Below are 19,040 nucleotides of genomic sequence, written 5' to 3'. Positions count from 1 at the left end.
GAACTCGGAGGTTCAGACCTCAGAGCTCGAGGGGCGGTTCTAGGAGCTATCTCCTCACCATCTGTGGCCAAGTCTTCGGGCTCAAGAATATGAGCATCAAGTGTTGTCCCCGAAGCTCTTGGCTCTGAGCTCACCCGCTTTCTCTTTCTAGTCCCCGGTTCTAACTTGGTGTAATTGATCGTTTGGTTAGTCTTTAACATTCTGTCCACCCGAGGAATATCACGAACCTTTTTCCGGCGGCATAATTCAGTGATCAAACAAGGAAAAGGGAGCGGTGTGCCCTTTTGAGTGGACTTGTTCTTGATCTCATCTCGGATAATTACCTCCACATTGACGAGGTACCCGGACATGAGTGAAGCAATGAGAATACACTTTGTAATGGGTATGTCGGTGTTATTCTTGGAAGGAATCACCCGCGATGACACTAGGGATAGGTAAAACCTGGCTTCGTGGTTGAAAGTGTTCTTCTCAATCGAGACAAATGGATCTAGCCATGGTGGAGTCCCTGAGGCAATCACTGAAGCAACCCACTCTCGCTGCTCCTCCGGGTTCTCCATCTTTAAATCATATTCAGAACTCACCGGAGGCCAACCTTCAATAGAGTCTATTTCGCTGTGTTGCTCATATAGGATAGATGTTATGGTATCGGCAGCACAATTAATTTCCTTCCCCTAAACCGGAACCCAACAGAAGTGTTCCATATTTTTCTTTGGTTGGCGGAGCGACCTCTTCGCATTTAATTTGGCAGCATAGGCTGCATAGAATTCCATTACCAGGGCTGGGCAGTATTCAGCGGGCTGCATGAAATAGGTCCATCTCAAGGCCTCAAGCTTGTGAATGATGCTCGGACATTGGTCGTGTAAACCATGTAGAGTGACCCTCTTTTCTACAATGAGGCCCCGGACTGGATTTCCATCGGGCTTAATAACATTCCAAGCCTTATACAGTTCCTTGGATCCAGGCACGGTGAACTGTTGCTCCATTGCTTCCCTTCGTTCACCTCTGGTGACGGCATCCTCGGGCTCAAGGGAGGAAGCCTCATGTGTCCCCTCTTCAGACTGGGGGACAGGATCAGCAGGTGCCTTTTCTTTTCTTCTAGAGATGGAGGTTTGCGTGTTACTTGTTTTCCTCCACCTTGAGCTTGATTTGATCGAACCATCCTGCACAACATACAAAAATATACCCATTATTTATGGTGTTCCTTTAGCAACAATAAAGAGGTATAAAAAAAAAGCATTGAAGGGTGGCACTACCTGCGAAACACCACATGTGAGTCGCATGTGTGACCTGTGACTCGCAGGTAGTGTCGCAGGTGAGACTTACTTATGTGTTCTTCACTGTCAACACCTGCTGCAGCAGGTGCTATTCGCATGCCAAACATGCAAATCGCAGATGCTGCTCGCAGGTGAGTCACTGAAGGATTTTTTTTTTTACACACAACACAGATGCACACACACAAGAACATACTTACGTAACTTTTTCCCTTAAGAGGACTGTCACCCCTTCTATCATTGGGAAAAGCTATTTAATTACTCACGCCTTTGTTCAATGGTTGTCCCTCACAAAAGACAATGACACTTTGCAAATCAGAAGGCATCACGGGTCCTATTTTACAGGTAATGTGCCATGGGTACTCAAGAATTCCCCATTTTTGGTGAATGATCATATCTCCACAACATCCAAACACTCACAGGGTCGTTTAGGCATTTCATCATACAAGTTGTGAGCATGCATCAACTATCAGTTCTTACAACAAATGGGTACTCAAGAATTCCCCAGTCGCTATCTAATTCAGCATCAACAACCACTTCCTAGAAGGACTACACAAGCATGGGTACTCAAGAATTCCCCATTGTTCATCAATTTCCAACAACCCACATAATACATAAGATAAATCTACCCAACTAACTAATTACACCAAGTGGTATGGCATGATAATAATATGGGATTGAGAAATTCGTAGATACCACCTAATGTAAAGAAGAGAAAAGTTGACATACCTTGAGAGTTGATGAAAGTAGGAAACCTTGAAATCGTTTTTTTTTTGTTTAGGGGAAAAGGAAGTAAACACTAGTTAGGGTTTGAAGATGTGATTAAGGGTGATTGGAGTGAAATAGGATTATGGGATGATATAGGAGGAAAGAAGGAGAAGGGGGAGAGGGAGAATAAAGATCGTAACTGATGAAAACATCAGTTACGATTCTTTTATTTAAAAAGAAATCGGTTCGCGTCAGGTCGGGTCGACCCGCGAACCCCACTTACCTGCACAACATGCTACTCGCAGGTGGTGTCGCATGTTGTGCCATTCCATCGCATCTGCTGACGGAGAGTTTGGCTTTCATGGAATGAATTGTGGAATCACCTGCGAGACGCAGGTGCTGCAGTAGGCACGACATGCGAGTGGCATGTTGTGCAGCATGTCATGCCTGTTGGCATTTTCCTAAGTCTTTTTCCTTGTGCACACACTTTATTCCTACACACTTGGACACACATCAAAAACATCACAAAAGTAAAAACAATAAACGCATGAAAATGAAACTTGGGTTGCCTCCCAAGAAACGCTTGATTTTACATCGCAGCACCACATTGGTACTTGTTCAGCCCATTCATGACTCATTGAGGAGGAAGACCTCGATAATCTTTGCTTCATTCGGAGATCCCAAGTAATGTTTTACCCTTTGCCCATTCACTTTGATTTTATTTCCACTTAGGCAAACAAGTTCAATCGCTCCATATGGGAACAATTGTGTGATTTCAAACGGGCCGGACCATTTGGATTTCAACTTTCCGGGAAACAACCGGAGTCTTGAGTTGAACAACAATACGCGATCCCCGATGCTGAATTCTCTTTGCAAGATCTTCTTGTCATGGAAGTGTTTCATGCGGACCTTGTAGAGTGAAGAACTCGCATATGCTCTAAGTCAAAATTCATCGAGCTCATTAAGCTGCTCCAACCTTAAGTTTGAGGCATCACCCCATTCTAGATTCAACTTTTTCAAGGCCCACAATGCCTTATGTTCGAGTTCCACCGGAAGATGACAAGCTTTTCCAAACACCAATTGATATGGAGACATGCTAATTGGGGTCTTGTAGGCTGTTTAGTATGCCCATAGAGTATCATCCAATTTCTTTGACCAATCAGTCCGGTTAGCATTCACTGTTTTGGAAAGTATGCTCTTGATCTCTCTATTTGAAACTTCAACTTGGCCACTTGTTTGGGGATGATACGGGGTGGCAACTTTATGCTTGACTCCATACTTCTCAAGAAGAGTCTTGAATAATCGATTGCAGAAATGAGAGCCCCCGTCACTAATAATTGCCCTTGGAGTTCCGAACCTTGAGAAAACATACCTTTTAAAAAATGCAATGACACATTTTCTTTCATTGTTGGGGAGCGCGACGGCTTCCACCTATTTGGACACGTAGTCTACTGCCACAAGAATGTACTTGTTGCTGTAGGAGATTACAAATGGACCCATAAAATCAATGCCCCATACATCGAACAATTCAACTTCGAGAATCGGTGTCATTGGTAGCTCATGCCTTCTTGATATGCCCCCATGCCTTTGACATTGATCACAAGCTTTTACAAAGTCATGAGCATCTTGATAGATTGTCGGTCAATAAAAACCACTTTGAAAAACCTTGGCTGCCGTTCTTGAGCTACTATGATGCCCCCCCCCCGGGTGATGAATGACAAGCCTCAATGATTGGAATTATCTCCACTCCGGGAATGCACTACCTTATGATGTTGTCGGAATAAACCCGAAACAGACATGACTCAACCCAATAATATTTCCGGACATCACTCAAAAATTTCTTCTTTTCATGGAAGTTCAAATCATCCGGCATAATGTCACTTGCGTGGAAGTTAGAAAAATCAGCATACCAAGGGATCATGTCATGCGACCCTGCCATTACTTGCTCATCCGGAAATGACTCATTGATTTCTAGGCCATTCAGTGGACGCCCACCCTCTTCAAGACGAGACAAGTGGTCCGCCACTTGATTTTCACACCCCTTTCTATCTTTGACTTCAAAGTTAAACCCTTGCAAGAGAAAGACCCAAAGTATAAACCTCGGTTTTGCATCTTTATTTGTCATGAGGTAACGTAGAGCTGCATGATCGGTGTGAACAATCACATGGGTTCCTAACAAATAAGCCCGGAACTTCTCGAAAGCAAACACAATAGCAAGCAACTCTTGTTATGTGACAGTGTAATTCATTTGGGCACCGTTTAGAGTCTTGCTTGCATAGTAAATTGGGTGGAAGATTTTATCACGCTTTTGGCCAAGAACAGCCCCCATGGCAAATCCACTTGCATCACACATCAACTCAAAGGGTTGAGACCAATCCAGGGCAATAATGATAGGAGCCGATGTGAGTCTCTCTTTCAAAACCTCAAATGCCTTCAAGCAAGCATCATCAAATACAAACTTCGACTCCTTCTCCAACAATTTGCATAGAGGGTTGGCTATTTTTGAGAAATCCTTGACAAATATTCTATAAAACCCGGCATGCCCAAGGAAGCTACGAACGCCTTTAATGTAGATTGGGGGAGGAAGCTTGACAATAACCTCAACTTTAGCTTGATCAACCTCAAGCCCCTTTTCTGAAATCTTGTGTCCTAAGACAATGCCTTCTCTAACCATGAAAAGACACTTCTCCCAATTTAGAACTAGATTTGTTTCTTCATATCGTTTCAATACTTTGGCAAGATTCTCCAAGCATTCATCAAAGGAGTCCCCCACCACGGAAAAGTAATCCATGAAAATTTCAATGGACTCCTCAACCATGTCGGAGAAGATAGACATCATGCAACGTTGAAATGTTGCGGGTGCATTGCATAGCCCAAAGGGCATTCTCTTGAAAGCAAAGGTCCCGTAAGGACAAGTGAAAGTGGTTTTCTCTTGATCCTCGGGGGCAATGGTGATTTGGTTGTACCCGGAATACCCATCAAGGAAGAAATAATAATACCTTCCCGCAAGCCTATCAAGAATTTGATCCATGAATGACATTGGGAAGTGGTCCTTTTTGGTCCACTTATTCAGCTTCCGATAATCCTTGCAAACCCGCCATCCGGTAACCTTGCGAGTGGGAATCAACTCATTTTATCATTCTCAACCACGGTGATTCCACCCTTTTTGGGTACGCATTGAACCGGGCTCACCCATGAACTATCCGATATGGGGTACACAACCCCGATATCTAACTACTTGATTATCTCAACCTTTACAACCTCTTGCATAGGAGGATTTAACCTCCTTTGATGTTCAACGCTTGGCTCACATTCTTCATTAAGCTAAATTTTATGAGTACAAATACCAGGCAGAATCCCTTGGATATCCGTAATACTCCACCCAATAGCTTTTTTGTATCTTCTCAAGATCACCATCAACCTCTCTCTTTGCTCATCCGTCAACCGGGCAGATATAATCACAGGCAATGTGTTGTTGGGTCCAAGAAACTCATACCTCAAATGTGAAGGAAGAGGTTTGAGTTCCAAAGTAGGAGGCTCAATAATCGAAGGTTTTGCAGGAGGAGTTGCTCGGTTTTCCAAGTCAAGATCAAGTCTCTTTGGATTGAGGTGGTAAGACCCCATTACAATCAATGCATTGACCGTTTCCTCAAATTATTTTTCATTGTCCCCTTCATAGTTCATTATCACCGCAACCAATATATCACCTATATGTTCATGTTCTATGGTTGTCTCCATTGCTTCATCAATTGTATCAATAACCGACACAACACTTATATCCGCCGATTGTTTCATTGACTTGCAAATATGGAAAGTGATATCTTCATCATTCATCCTAAATTTTAGATCACCTCTCTCCACATCCACGAGGGTACGCCCCGTAGCTAAGAATGGTCTTCCCAAGATTATGGGAACTTCAAAGTCAACTTCACAATCCAAGATCACAAAATCGGCCGGAAAAATAAATTGATCCACTCTCACAAGCACATCATAAAGAATACCAATAGGCCTCTTTACGGTCCTATCCACCATAAGTAATCTCATCGTGGTGGGACGGGGAGTGCCCAATCCCAACTTGTTGAATATAGATAGCGACATAAAATTGATGCTTGCTCCAAGATCTCATAAGGCTTTTGCAAACTTGTATTTACCGATGGTTCATGGAATTGTGAACGCTCCGGGGTCTTCTTTTTTGTGTATCAAAGCTTTGGTGACGATTTCACTACAATGATGAATGCCCCCCAGTGTTTCAATGCCAGGACTCCTTCTTTTGGTCACGAGATCTTTCATGAACTTCGCATAACCGGGAATTTTCTCAAGTGCCTCAACCAATGGAATATTTATTGAGAGCCCCTTTAATCGTTCGATGAACTTAAGGAATTTTCCATCATCCGCTTTCTTTGCCATCGTTGAGAAAAAGGAGGGGGAGGCCTCATAACGGGCGGTGAAGCCCTTGCTACCTCCTCTGCCGCTTCCTTGCTTCTCGAAGCATCATCGATTTCCGGAAGGTCCTCATTAACAATAGGCTTTTCAATACTAGCCCGCATATTATTTGGGTTCACTTCTTCTTCAATAACCATGGGTTCTTCAACCATTTTCTCTTCATCACCCAACACATTCTTTTTCACCAACGCCTTTTCCCCAATTGTTTTGCCACTCCTAGTAGTAATTGCATTGCATCTATGATCACCATCATTCCTTGGATTTGCAACTGTGTCACTAGGGAGTGGGCCTTTTTGCCTTTGGTTTAGGATTGCCGAGATTTGGCCAAGTTGAGACTCCAATTGTTTAATGGAGGTGGAGTGTGAACTCACAACTTGACCCATGGATTTAACTTCATCTCTAGTCTCCTTGCAAAATGTGTCAGTGGATTCCACTTTCTTCAAAACCCTTGACAACATATCTTCAATTTTTAAATTAGCGGGATCGCTAGTGGGCGGTTGACTAGAGCTTGGTTGATTTTCCTTTGGAGGGACATATGGATTTGTGCTCCGATGATTGTTATAATTGCTATTGTAACTGATGAGTCGTGAAATTACGGCTCATTCGACGCCAACTACTTAGTCTTTTACAAATCCCCAAGTACTTTTGATGTCATTTCTCGTGTTTTTGTGTCAATTTGTAGAATAACATGTGCCGAAAGAAACTTGAAGCAAAATAAAGCAAAATAAAGCAAAAATCCAGCTGAACTGAACCAGGGCATCACCTGTGAATCGCAGGTACTGCATGCGAGTCGCAGGTGGTACAACATCTGTTGACAGAGATGGCCAAAGAAGACACCACATGCGACACCACATGCGAGTCGCAGGTGGCACATGCGAATCGCATCTGGTGTCGCAGATGCTGCTCAACAGATAATTGAAGATGCGACACCTGCGATGATGTGGTGCAACCTGCGACTCGCAGGTTGAACATGCGATACTATGTGCAATTCGCACCAGATGCGCAGGGGCATTTTTGTTTGGAAATTGTTCGCGTTTTGGACATGCTATAAATAGATTGTCTAGGGTTTTGGATTGATTATTCTGCAGTTTTTAGCATAGACTCTTGTGGAGCTCATTTATTGTTGGTTGGTGAAGCATTTAAGAGATTCCTTTTGGCTTTTGTCATCTTCTCCATCCAATACTTTTGTAAGATTTATGAATACATTTTACTTGATTGATTTACCCTTAATGAATACCAGTAGCTAATCTTTCAGCTAAGGTTGTGGGATCAAATGTGTTAGTTATGTGATTGGGTTTCATATGCATACTACATTTATATACTAATGGTGTTTTCTATTAACTCTTCAAGCATTAATGTCTTGTGATGGTGTACAACATTACTTGTGCCTTAATACCATTACTTTGCTTGGAAAAGAAAGTAGAGGTTAGGAAAAGAGTTAATAGCAACAATTTGGGTCATTAAATCTATCTAATAGCTTGAGCTAGGAATAGGAAAGCTAGTTGAGGCTACATGGATGTTCTCTTGTAAAACATTCTAGGGCTTGGAAAAGCCTAGGATGAAATTTGCTAATTTGGTTGGAAAACTTTTGGCAAGAATCGTGTAACCCTTGGCTTAATGTACTTAGGCATACAAATAAGTTGAATTGATACCCAATCGCATTACTTTCCATTGAAACCACAACCTTAGTCCCATTCACCAATAGTTTACATAATATAATCATTCTTAGTCTTTAATGAACAAACAACAATCAAACTATTAGTATATTCCCCTTTCCCTTGAAATATAGACTAATAGTCGAGTGTTACACTTATTAAGTATATTTCTTCACTGTATTCTCCGTGAGATTCGACCCCAACCTCGTTGGGTTCTATATTTGAAAACGACCGCTTACTCCTGTTATTGAAGGTGTAATTTGGGCGTATCAGTAACCCCCTTGATTGTTGTCACGATTATCTCTCCAATTAGAGTGACCTTGTTCTTTGTTCCAACCTTGATTCCCTTGACCTTGCCGCCAAGATCCTTGACTCGGACCTTGGTAGTTCGGACGGGAACCCTCCCTTAGATTGTTGACATAACTCGCCTCCTCATCATACATTTGGAAACATTGCTCATCCGGAGAACCCCCTTCACAGGATTCCACCGCATTCACCTTTTTGCTTCCGCCACCCATGACATGTTTTGTCAGAAGGTCCATTTGGGTGACAAGTTTGGCCATGGACTCATCTCTCTCTTCCTCCTTCTTAATCATCTCACGAGTGAGCACATGTTTGGAGGAACTTCCTCCACCCACTTCCGAATCCCTAGTGTGCCATGCTTCATTAGTCTTGGTCAATTTATCCAACAATTCACAAACGGTGGCATAAGAATTATCCATAATGGACCCCTCTGCAATGTTGTTCGCCACTGATTTGTTGACCGAATCTAGAGACCTATAAAATGTTTGTAGAAGCACACCATCGGGCAACCCATGCTTGGGACAACTTTTGACTTTCTTTTTAAAACGAATCCAAGTTTTATGGAGAGCCTCATCAGGAAGTTGACGAAAGTTGTTGATTTCGTCACGTAGTTGTAACATCCGCGATGGAGGAAAGAACTTCTTGAGGAGTGCTTCGGTCAATTCCTCCCAAGTAGTGATGGACCCGGATGGAAGATCATCTAACCAAGCCGTGGCTTCCCCCGTTAGGGAGTACGGGAAGAGTCGTTGCTTGACTTCTTCAATTGAGACGCCCGGGTGCACAGTGGTGGAACAGACCCCAAGAAAGTTCCTAAGGTTCCTATTAGGGTCATCTTTGGGTAGACCACCAAACAGGCCCTTAGTGTTGAGCAGGTGCAACATTGTGTTGGTTACATGGAAACTCGAGTTTCCAATTAAAGTCGGGGGCTGAATTACGGCTGCATAGCCTACCACCGCAGCTTCTTCACCAACCGCTACTGGTGGATTTTGGACAGGGATACCATCCTCATCCATATTGCCTCCACAATACACAACAACAAAAAGGAAATAAGAAAAGAAAAAAAGACTAAAAGTAAAGTTTTACACTAGTTAATAAATTTCTAAACCGTATTCCCCGGCAGCGGCGCCAAAATTTGATACGCCCAAATTACACCTTTGATATCCGGAGTAAGCGGTCGTGGTCAAATATATATATAATGTAAATATTTAATTTGGCTTTCTGTAAAGAGTTTCGCTCCATACATATATTTAGAAAATGGTGTTTTATACGCGTATGAATGATAAGAAGAGTGAATATTATAAACGAACGTAATACCGCATTTCTTGGCATTGCCTCTGCATTTTAAATATATTTTCTCAGAGAATACCTGTTCAAACGACAATTACAATACAATTGGGATTGGCATAATAATAAGACTCCATTGCAAGTCTTTTCTTCGCAGACACAAGAGGTCTCCACAATGAGGTATCTCAGCTTATAAAAAGACAACCTTTATATACACAAGATTTTTCCAGTGAGAGATATTTAATTTATATTAATGCTTTGGTTGAAATAGTACTCTTTCTGCTCTATTTATTTATATATGTAACCTATTTGATAGAACGCGGATTTAAAAAAAAAATGAAGGCTTTTGAAATTTGCCATTATCAACATGCATGATATTTGTGTGACTATAAAACTTTATCGTTAATAGAGTGAGAGATTAAGTTGAATTATTTCCACATTTTAGAAATGTGTCATTTCTTTTAGGAACAGACTAAGAAGAAAATACAATCACTTAAATCGGAATAAGTGGAAGCGCATGTGAGAGAAGGAGATGCTTAACCCAAAAAAAAAAAAAAAAAAGGTGTTGACTCGAGGGAGCCAGCCCTTTACCACATGCCAGAAGTAATTTTGGGTTGATCATAGAGCAAACAATAGTTGCATTAATTCTATATCTCCAAATAGAAATATAATTAGCACACGTAATTTGATGTGGCTCTTTTGGTCTATAGTAGATAGTAATTATTTGTTTTTTTTTTCCTCTGGCAGAAGTGTATCATCAAGATGGCATCGGTGGTTATTCGTAGTGATTTGTTCATTGATACAAGTAAAAGCTGAGGTTTTGCAACCAACAGTTGAGAAAACGCTTGTTAAAGATGCCGTCTCAAAAGGAGCTGGTCAAATCCTTAATTAACTCTTGATAGATCAAAGTGATTCGACAAATTTTATTTGAGTGATTTTACTAACTTGTTTTGTGGTGACAAACCATTTACAGTTTGTTTAGACGGAAGTCCAGCAGCATATCATTATGACAAAGGGTTTGGAGATGGAGTCAATAATTGGGTAGTTTTTCTTGAGGTGAGCCATAGTTATCCACAGCTTTATTTTCGTGCATCTCCGATAAAAAATCTTCGAGGCTTGAATATGAGCTAATTATCTCTTGGAGCTTTTACCCGGAATAAAACATTTTTCCGTCAATAATCATTCACAAAATCGTCCCTTAAGAAATTACAATGCAACAATTATGTACGTTGTATATTTTTGGGTATCTAACTAACATGTTGCATACCAGCTGAAAGGTATATATATATAGCGTCAACTGAGCATTCAGTAAATCTTCTTTTTAAACATATATAAAGTGTAGTATTTTCTAAAACGGGCATTTCATGTAACTTATTTTATTGTCTTGCGTAAATGTCTCTTATCTTTTGCTACTTTCATATGATGTTATTTTCTCATCAATTGTCATAAATAGGGGTATCAAATGGGCATGTTAGGTTAAAGTTGAAAAGATAAAAATAACATGAGTCAACAAACACGTTTACTTGGATCAAGATGTACGAGTCAAATTAAGCTAGATATTGGGTTTTAACAAACCGACTTTTTATTTATTTGTTTGTTGATTTAATTATTTTCATCAAACATGATTAACAATTTTTTTCTTTATGATGGCTATATCCAACATGCAAACAAAAGAAAAAAGAAACTTATTTTTCTATGTTTTGATTCAAAAAAAAAAAATTATAGGTCAACTTCACGACATATCTAAGTCGAAATCAGTCAATATTTTTAAACGTGTTAATTTGGATTGTGCCGAATTAAACTGTCATGAGTATATGTCCCGCCCAACCTATTTAAAATTGGGTTGGTTATATTTTAAGGACTAAATTTAACATCCATATTTGCAACAACAACATCAATTCGTTTCCAAATTTCAAACCATTGCTTAGTTTATATCATGTTTAGTGAAATATAGACTAGTGCTAATTAATAGCTTTGCACGTGATTAATTAGGGGGGAGGATGGTGTGGAAGTGTGGAAGATTGTGGACTCCGTTTTGGCAACTTCTTGGGCTCCTCTAACCATATGAATAACACCCGTGTTTTTAGCGGCTTGCTAGATTACAACAAGACCAATAATCCAGGTACATATGAACATATTTTTTATATATACTTCTTATTAATTGGATAATAACGATCTTGACTAATGGTTATTTTTTTCCAGACTTTTACAATTGGCACAGAATTTTGATCAAATATTGCGATGGATCTTCATTCACAGGAGACGTTGAATCAGTCGATAAAGTACGTCACCACATTTGTGTTATCAAATGTAGACTTTAATTATGTCCTATATATTTATAAGTTATAGAAGTGGAATTATGGTAATATGTCAAAATTCTTTTTCAGGCTACCAATCAACATTATAGAGGTGCAAGGATTTTTCAAACAATTATGGAGGAGCTACTAGCAAATGGAATGAAGAATGCAAAAAATGTACGGTGAATTAGTGGAAATTAAACTATCATTTTAATAAACAAAACTACAATAAATTAAGAAAGGAGTTTAAGCGTTGTGAATTAATAGTTTGTAACATTATTATACCATCAGATTAAGTTACCTGTAACAACACATAGAGTTTTAAAACAAGAATGATAACTTGAAAAATAAAATAAATAATATAGATTAAATTGTGATGATAGTGCAAAGAATATTACTGACGGTTATCAATGGATTTTTGTGATGGCAGGCTATTCTTTCAGGCAATTCAGCTGGTGGATTGGCTGCTATGATCCATTGTGATAGTTTTCGATCTCTATTACCTAGCACGCCTAGAGTGAAATGCCTCTCAGATGGTGGCTATTTTTTACTTGAGTAAGATTCAAATAACTCAGAAACTAAAAAGCATTGAACCATAATTGTATTTTGTCAATAACAACATAATAATTACTGTATCTTTCTTTTAGCAATGATGGCAAGAGAGGGAAAGTATTGGAATCAACCTTTGCTGCAGTGGTTAACTTACATGTACTCTTCCTCAATCTTTCTCTTTAGAACAGACAAATAACGTACTCCTTATGTCTCAATTTATGTGGCATACTTTCTTTTTTAGTCTGTCACAAAAAAATGTTATCTTTAAAATTTATTTTATAAACGAATAAAGTGCTCATTTCAGTATCACAAAAGTCACTAAACCTTTATTCGCAACAAAAACAGTCACTCAGCTTTGTGTAAATATCACAAATGATAATTAGGATGAAATAAAAAAAAAAGTTGTTGTAATACATTTGATTATTCTCATCTTGCAAGATGCTTACATGAACTCTTTTATTGGGTTATAGAATTCAGCAAAAATGTTGCCTTCATCATGTACTTCAAGAAAATTGGATCCAACATTGGTAAGAGGAATTTCATCACCAGTCTCAGTTCATATATAACTGACTTATTTTCTTTTGTATCTAAAACTAATAATTTCAGAAATTATAACTGGCAGTGTTTTTTCCCGCAAAATTTACAACAATATATCAAGACACCACTTTTCATAATCAATTCTGCTTATGATTCATACCAGGTTTGTTTATTAGTCACCAAATACACAACAGTAAAAGCATATTCTTTTAATTTCCTTTTCCACTTAAACTATAGTACTTTGTTATTTTTATTGATCAAATTCTTTTTGGTGTATATTTACAGATACAATTTACCGTTATACCCTCCGCACAGAGAGCTGACTTTAAGGAAAATTGTATGCCAGGTTTCAATAATTGCTCTTCCGATCAGCAAAAGATGTTACGAGGTTTGTGCCACAGTACTGTCTGAATCATAATAGTATTTCATGGAAAATCCTTTGCGATATTGGATATTTTTCACAATGCGATAAAGCACGACCCATGATTCATGATATGTAAATCAAAATCAAAATAATAAAAAAATTGTCATTCTTGAACAATAACAATTATTTTCACTTCAATTAAAGGTTAACGCAACCATTATAATATATAGTTGGTGTGGTATCAAGATATAACTTATTGTACTAGATCAGATGTTATGATTTATCGATCATGAATCACATTCTGCTAGAGTTTTTTTTTGTTGTTTTAAAATTAATTCATTTGGCTTTGAGTTTTCAGATTTTGGGGCAGAATTTGTAAGTACATTACCAAACTCATACAGCCCTTCACAAAGAGGAATGTTCGTCAACTCTTGTTTCATACATCTACAAATTTCCTACAGTACCAGCTGGACTAGTCCTTTACTCATGGTGAACAATAAGGTAATCAATAGCTCCCAATTTTTGTCAAACTTTAAATTTGTTTAAACTACCAATGCGAAATTTACATTTTTTAACAGACAGTTGCAAAGGCATTTGGTGACTGGTTCTTTGAACGAGATCTCCGCCGAGAGCCGGTCAAACTACAAGATTTGCCACAAATATGTCGTCCACCCCCTCAACCGGCTCAAGGTCAACACGAAGACCCCCAAAAACGACTCTGATCAGGACACCACTTCTTAGTTGGTTTTAATTTGGCTCAACCTTAGATGCAAGACCAAAGAATCTTCTTTTTTATTTAGCAATGAGCCAAAGGTGCTATGTTGCTCCCAATGCACACACAAGTATATGTGGTCGCCAAGTAATATATTGACTTTTATAGTCGGATATCGTACCCACAAAGACTTATGATCAATAGTTAAACTAGGATGCAATAATACTGCTAATTATGCAAGTATGTGTGCAAAATGTTTGATTGTTTTGTAAACTAATGCAAAAACTAAAGAACTAAATAAGTCTGCTAACAATTTGTCACAAACGTTTGTTTAAGTGGGTTTATCACAGAGATATGAGTATTCCAGGGTTGTGGTTGGTTCACCAATCGTATTGAGTCATGCAAGTACCTCACCCTAGCAGTTTTATTCACGATTGCTAATTAATCGGATTATTAATCTCGTAGTATTCTCCCGAACCACTACTCGCCCATTCGAAGCAGTTTGCCGCCTATATACATAAGAAAATTGACCTGTTAAAAATGCAATTCATTTACGATATTTAATTGAATGCGGCGACTAAGTATATTCCTATCCTAGCCACAAATCCTAACCCAACTATAGGGATAATCAGATCACACCCACTTTACTTCTTCTCTAATCTAATAACATCTTTCCCAAGTATATATGTTAAACTAGGTAATTTGCCCGCGCTTCGCGCGGTCATTAATGACCTCATTTAACTTACAAAGGATGCTTAGCTAATATTTGTGAATAAAATAACATAAAGCTCGATATCGACAATAATTAATGGTTCAACTAAATTTGACAAAAGGTACATCTTACATGTGGGAATGATACTCGTGTTCACTCTGTTCCTTCTAGTTTATAAAATATGTATAATGACATCATAATATTCCAAGAAAGCTTTTTAACAGCTATATCACTGATAGTATGACACTACTAAGCTATGGTGAGATAAACGATTAGTTACTTCTTTATGAGAAGCTGCCCTATCAGAGCTTCTCATTGTTCACATTTGCACAACATGACTCCCCAATATTTCGAGCTTCCTCTAGAGAACCCAGTGCTTGGACGTCAAAGTATGTGCACAAACTCTTCCTTTGAGAAATTAGATATCTAGATAGCAAGTCACAAGACGGTAACGGTGAGCCAAGATCAGCTTCCGTATTGAGGAAAAAAGATTTCTAACTTAGGTGGTAATTCAAGAATTAGCTATCTACCCACGGTTCTTTAGATCATTATGATAATCACTCAATTGATATTGATATTTGCATCCATGCCTCTAAATTTAATCACAGCATGATCATGTGCCCTGATATTAATAGAAGTTTTAACACCATAACCGTCCGATTTCTCCATTTAAATAGTGTCATTATATCTTTACTACAATAAAACTCATTCTAACTACAATGTCATACCTAGCAGCAGCATGCGCAGCGTCAAACCCCCCTGTAAGATTCAAATTCTCATTAAGATGTTCGGCTGAAGCTTGCAGTTGCTTAGAAACAACTCATGAACAAAGTAGGAAAGAACATCAAATCAACCGAGCTGTAGTATATAAACAAAGACATTTGTTTACCCAAGTAAACTGTTTTCCGCAATCCCTGCATAGTGTATCATAGAAATTACAGTTAGTTTCTACCTATAACTTCGTATATTTATCTGCATTTATCAGCGTGATGCAATAGAAGAATTTTAAATTTGGAATTATCTTCAGTTTTATTTTAACTGCTAAGCAGGTAAAGCCTAGTGCCAAGATGGAGTTAAATGTTGTTAATGAGTGTTAACGTTTGGAATTTACCTGCCATTTAATTCGATGGAAGTACATGAACTTGTAAAGACAGTAATTGCCCAAAGCTCGAGGGAATAGAGCCAACCAGATTGAGCTAGAACAAAAGCTTACATCCGAGAGTATAATTACATTCATATATTGCCTGATCAATGGAAAGTTTCCACAAAATGTTAAAAAAGCTTGAGTAACCAGTTCAATATTCAAAGAAAGTTGAAGCAAATTTTGTGGGAAATTTGATATACCTTAGACATGCTTTTATTAGGTCTCAACAAACATAAGGAAATCTATATACTTAAATAGTAAATTCACCATATAATCAATTTGGCATTTAATTCGCAAACCTTAGTTATCCATGGTGATGTTGTGTCACAGTTATCCTGTTCTTTGCGCCAACGGTTGGAAGTTCCAGTGTTATTCATTTCAACATGGTTCACCATTGAGAAAATTGATGGGCATGATATTGTACAATTTTTTTATCCATCGTAGTAATCCTGTATGGTAAAAGATTAGTTGTATTATGGAAATAATAAGCATATGGGCAGCTATATTAATCAGTTTAAATTTAAATTGATCTCTCTACGAAATGATGACTGTATAAGCTACATTTACGCTTTATTTCAATGGCAATCACCCAGGAAGGCAGAAACCCATCATAGTGCAGTAAGTTAAACTGCAGCATACATTGAGTCGTTCCCACCAAACATGAAAGGAAATAGCAAAATCTTTTATAATCTTTATGGTTGAAGGTAAAAGATATCCAGACAGGTTAAAGCACCATAAGTCCATAACAACCTTTCTAGTCAGTTGAAAACAAAGAGTTTTCGCCATAATCTAGTCGCTTAATTAGTGTGGCCATCTATGACAAAAGGAGAATTGTTACTACCTGGTAGCCGAAGTATAGTCAATGTATTTTCATTATTCTGAACAAAAAAATCAAATGAATTTTCTCGTTGAGTTTATTCACAGATTTAGAAGAAAGACATGAAGAGGGTGAGGATTCGACAAAGTGTGAAATTGGGTCAGTTGTTGTCTGAGCATTTTTGCTACAGAGTAATTGGGATTTTAGTGTGTAGTGCTTTGTGGGTAAGTGCATTCCGTTGGAGAAGGGAACTGAATCCGTTCACAACAAACAGAGAGTTTGAACATATAAGAGATGACTTTTATGTAAAAAAAAAACAAATTCTGAGGAAATCTCCAAGGGAATGGTTGAGTGGCCAAGACACCAATGCAACAAAAGTAACATAAAGTGGATAAAAAAGAGAAGTTTCATACATGTGCAGAGTTATTTTCTGCTCCTCCCATGAGAATTCTCGCAGATCTTCAGACCTATTGGGAAGAATAGCTTTTCCAACAATGAAAATGATAATTCTCGAAAAAGTTCAGACCTATTGGAAAGAACATGTTTTCCAACAGTGTAAATTCTTAAGATATTATCACTCAGAGTAAGAAGAAAATTCCAGAGAAATGTTAAAGTGGTATAGAGATTCAATTTTTTTTCAAAAAAATACTACTCTATCCGTGATATGGGAGTTAAAGAGCCATGTTTTAGTAAAACAAAGAAGTGTGAGAAAATCTCCAAGGGAATAGTTAAGTGGCCAACTGGAAAAGCTCATCAAAAGCATAGGCTTCAAGAATTGCGTGAACGGAGAGTGGTAGAAGAGAAGGCCGGTCCTTACACGATTCAATAATTATTTTGGTTCATTATGTATATCTGCAGTTTAAGAATAAAACATTGAATACTCTCCCTGATTTTCTTAATCTCCTTGTCTAGCCAAATTATGACACTTAAATTAAGATGGAAGGAGTATTTAGTAATAATATGTCAACTAAAAAACCAGTCAGTGACTTCGGAAGCACCGGTGGAGTTTGCTATTCCTATATATGTCTAAATGATAAAATCCTTGTAGAGTATTATTTTGTCTCTGGCATAAATGTGGCAAAGGTCTGTGTAGAATAACTATAAGAGAAAGAGCAGAATATTGGAATAATGAGTAGAAAAAAAAATATTAACGACAATAAAAAGTTTACCCGGTGTCTACACTAAGGCAATGAATATCGAATATATGTCTAGCATATACACTTTTTAACATTTAATCATGATTAAGTGATACGAATTTTCTCCCTTTACCATGCTTCTCTCTTTAAAAAAATTACGAGTGACTTTTGTTTGTTTTGGCCAGTTCTTAGTTTTGATATTTTACGTGACATGTTTGAAAAGTGCAACTCAGACCATAATTAGCCATAGAATCAGCAACTCTATTTGCCTCACGAAAACAACGTTGTATCTTAAAATCTTCAAGAAATTTCATATTTGATCTAATATCCACACCATGCGAAAGAACGGCCAAAAATCATTTTTCTTTAATTGCTATCTGAATATCTCCCCACAAAGCACATAAATAAGTTTTCAACTGACGAAAAGAACAAACCCTAGATTTTTCTAGTTCCGAAGAGAACAACAATTCAGAATAAATTAACCAAAATTAATCATTTTAAAAAGAGCATGGGAGTGGATATAGATACCGTATTTGGTCTGAGGGCATTTGGCGGCCATCAGAGGACATAAAGATGCCGGTTGTATCCGGCCATTGTCGCACATTTAGTAAGCATCCGTCATGTCACTCTGATGAAGATGGAGATTTAATTTCAATAGAGGCAGAGAATAAAAACAGAGTTAAAATCCGAAGACTTTCCTGCACTACTTTAGGAGCGGAGTTTTACCCGATTTTGTAGAAATTCTATGACATCTTATTTCGTTCCTCTTGGCTTTGGCAATGGAGCGGACATGGATTGTGGAGAAAGGAAGAGCAAAAGTTAAGGACAGGCACGGAGAGCAGTAATAACGAAAATTAGAAAACCTAAAAACGTGCCTCTTCCAACTTAAAGATGTGACTGTTCCTTTTTTATTTTTTGATGAGCTAGAAATTGGTTTAAATTAGGAAAAAGTCTAAAAATTGGAGATAAAAGATAAATAAGAATCCTAATCTGTGAGGTATGCCATGTCAACGAACCTTTGCCTTCTTTTATATATATATATATATATATATATGATAGTAAATTGAACCAGACTGTTGCGCAGGCAATCAAAAAATTAAGAACA

General features: G+C 38.2%; 1 protein-coding gene and 1 long non-coding RNA gene across 2 annotated transcripts; one reads left to right on the top strand and one right to left on the bottom strand.

The window, feature by feature from the left end:
- Window positions 1-9,839: 9,839 nt before the first annotated feature.
- LOC132629024 (pectin acetylesterase 8-like) lies at window positions 9,840-14,136 on the top strand. The gene is made up of 13 exons (XM_060344769.1): window positions 9,840-9,844; window positions 10,412-10,539; window positions 10,638-10,720; window positions 11,657-11,786; window positions 11,867-11,946; window positions 12,052-12,138; window positions 12,392-12,516; window positions 12,609-12,669; window positions 12,984-13,040; window positions 13,136-13,213; window positions 13,336-13,438; window positions 13,773-13,915; window positions 13,993-14,136. Exons 1-13 carry the CDS (start codon window positions 9,840-9,842, stop codon window positions 14,134-14,136), a joined length of 1,224 nt encoding a protein of 407 aa, XP_060200752.1.
- An 884-nt stretch (window positions 14,137-15,020) lies between these two features.
- Window positions 15,021-18,797, bottom strand: LOC132622962 (uncharacterized). Its single transcript, XR_009576053.1, has 5 exons — window positions 18,662-18,797; window positions 18,464-18,563; window positions 16,282-16,431; window positions 15,950-16,082; window positions 15,021-15,752 (listed from the first exon to the last, which is right to left on the bottom strand). It is a non-coding gene; the product is annotated as an uncharacterized LOC132622962 (long non-coding RNA).
- Between the last annotated feature and the right edge of the window lie 243 nt (window positions 18,798-19,040).

Source organism: Lycium barbarum, chromosome 2 (genome assembly GCF_019175385.1).
Source record: "Lycium barbarum isolate Lr01 chromosome 2, ASM1917538v2, whole genome shotgun sequence".
Lineage (NCBI taxonomy): Eukaryota > Viridiplantae > Streptophyta > Magnoliopsida > Solanales > Solanaceae > Lycium > Lycium barbarum.
The sequence above is the reverse complement of the archived record's forward strand: the minus strand, read 5'-3'. Positions and strand labels throughout refer to the sequence as shown.

Bases quoted from the DNA above. Each gene is read 5' to 3' on its own strand.
- LOC132629024 (XM_060344769.1), top strand. The intron at 10,540-10,637 runs GTCAAATCCTTA...AACCATTTACAG, and splicing joins TGCCGTCTCAAAAGGAGCTG to TTTGTTTAGACGGAAGTCCA. The intron at 12,517-12,608 runs GTAAGATTCAAA...TCTTTCTTTTAG, and splicing joins GGTGGCTATTTTTTACTTGA to CAATGATGGCAAGAGAGGGA.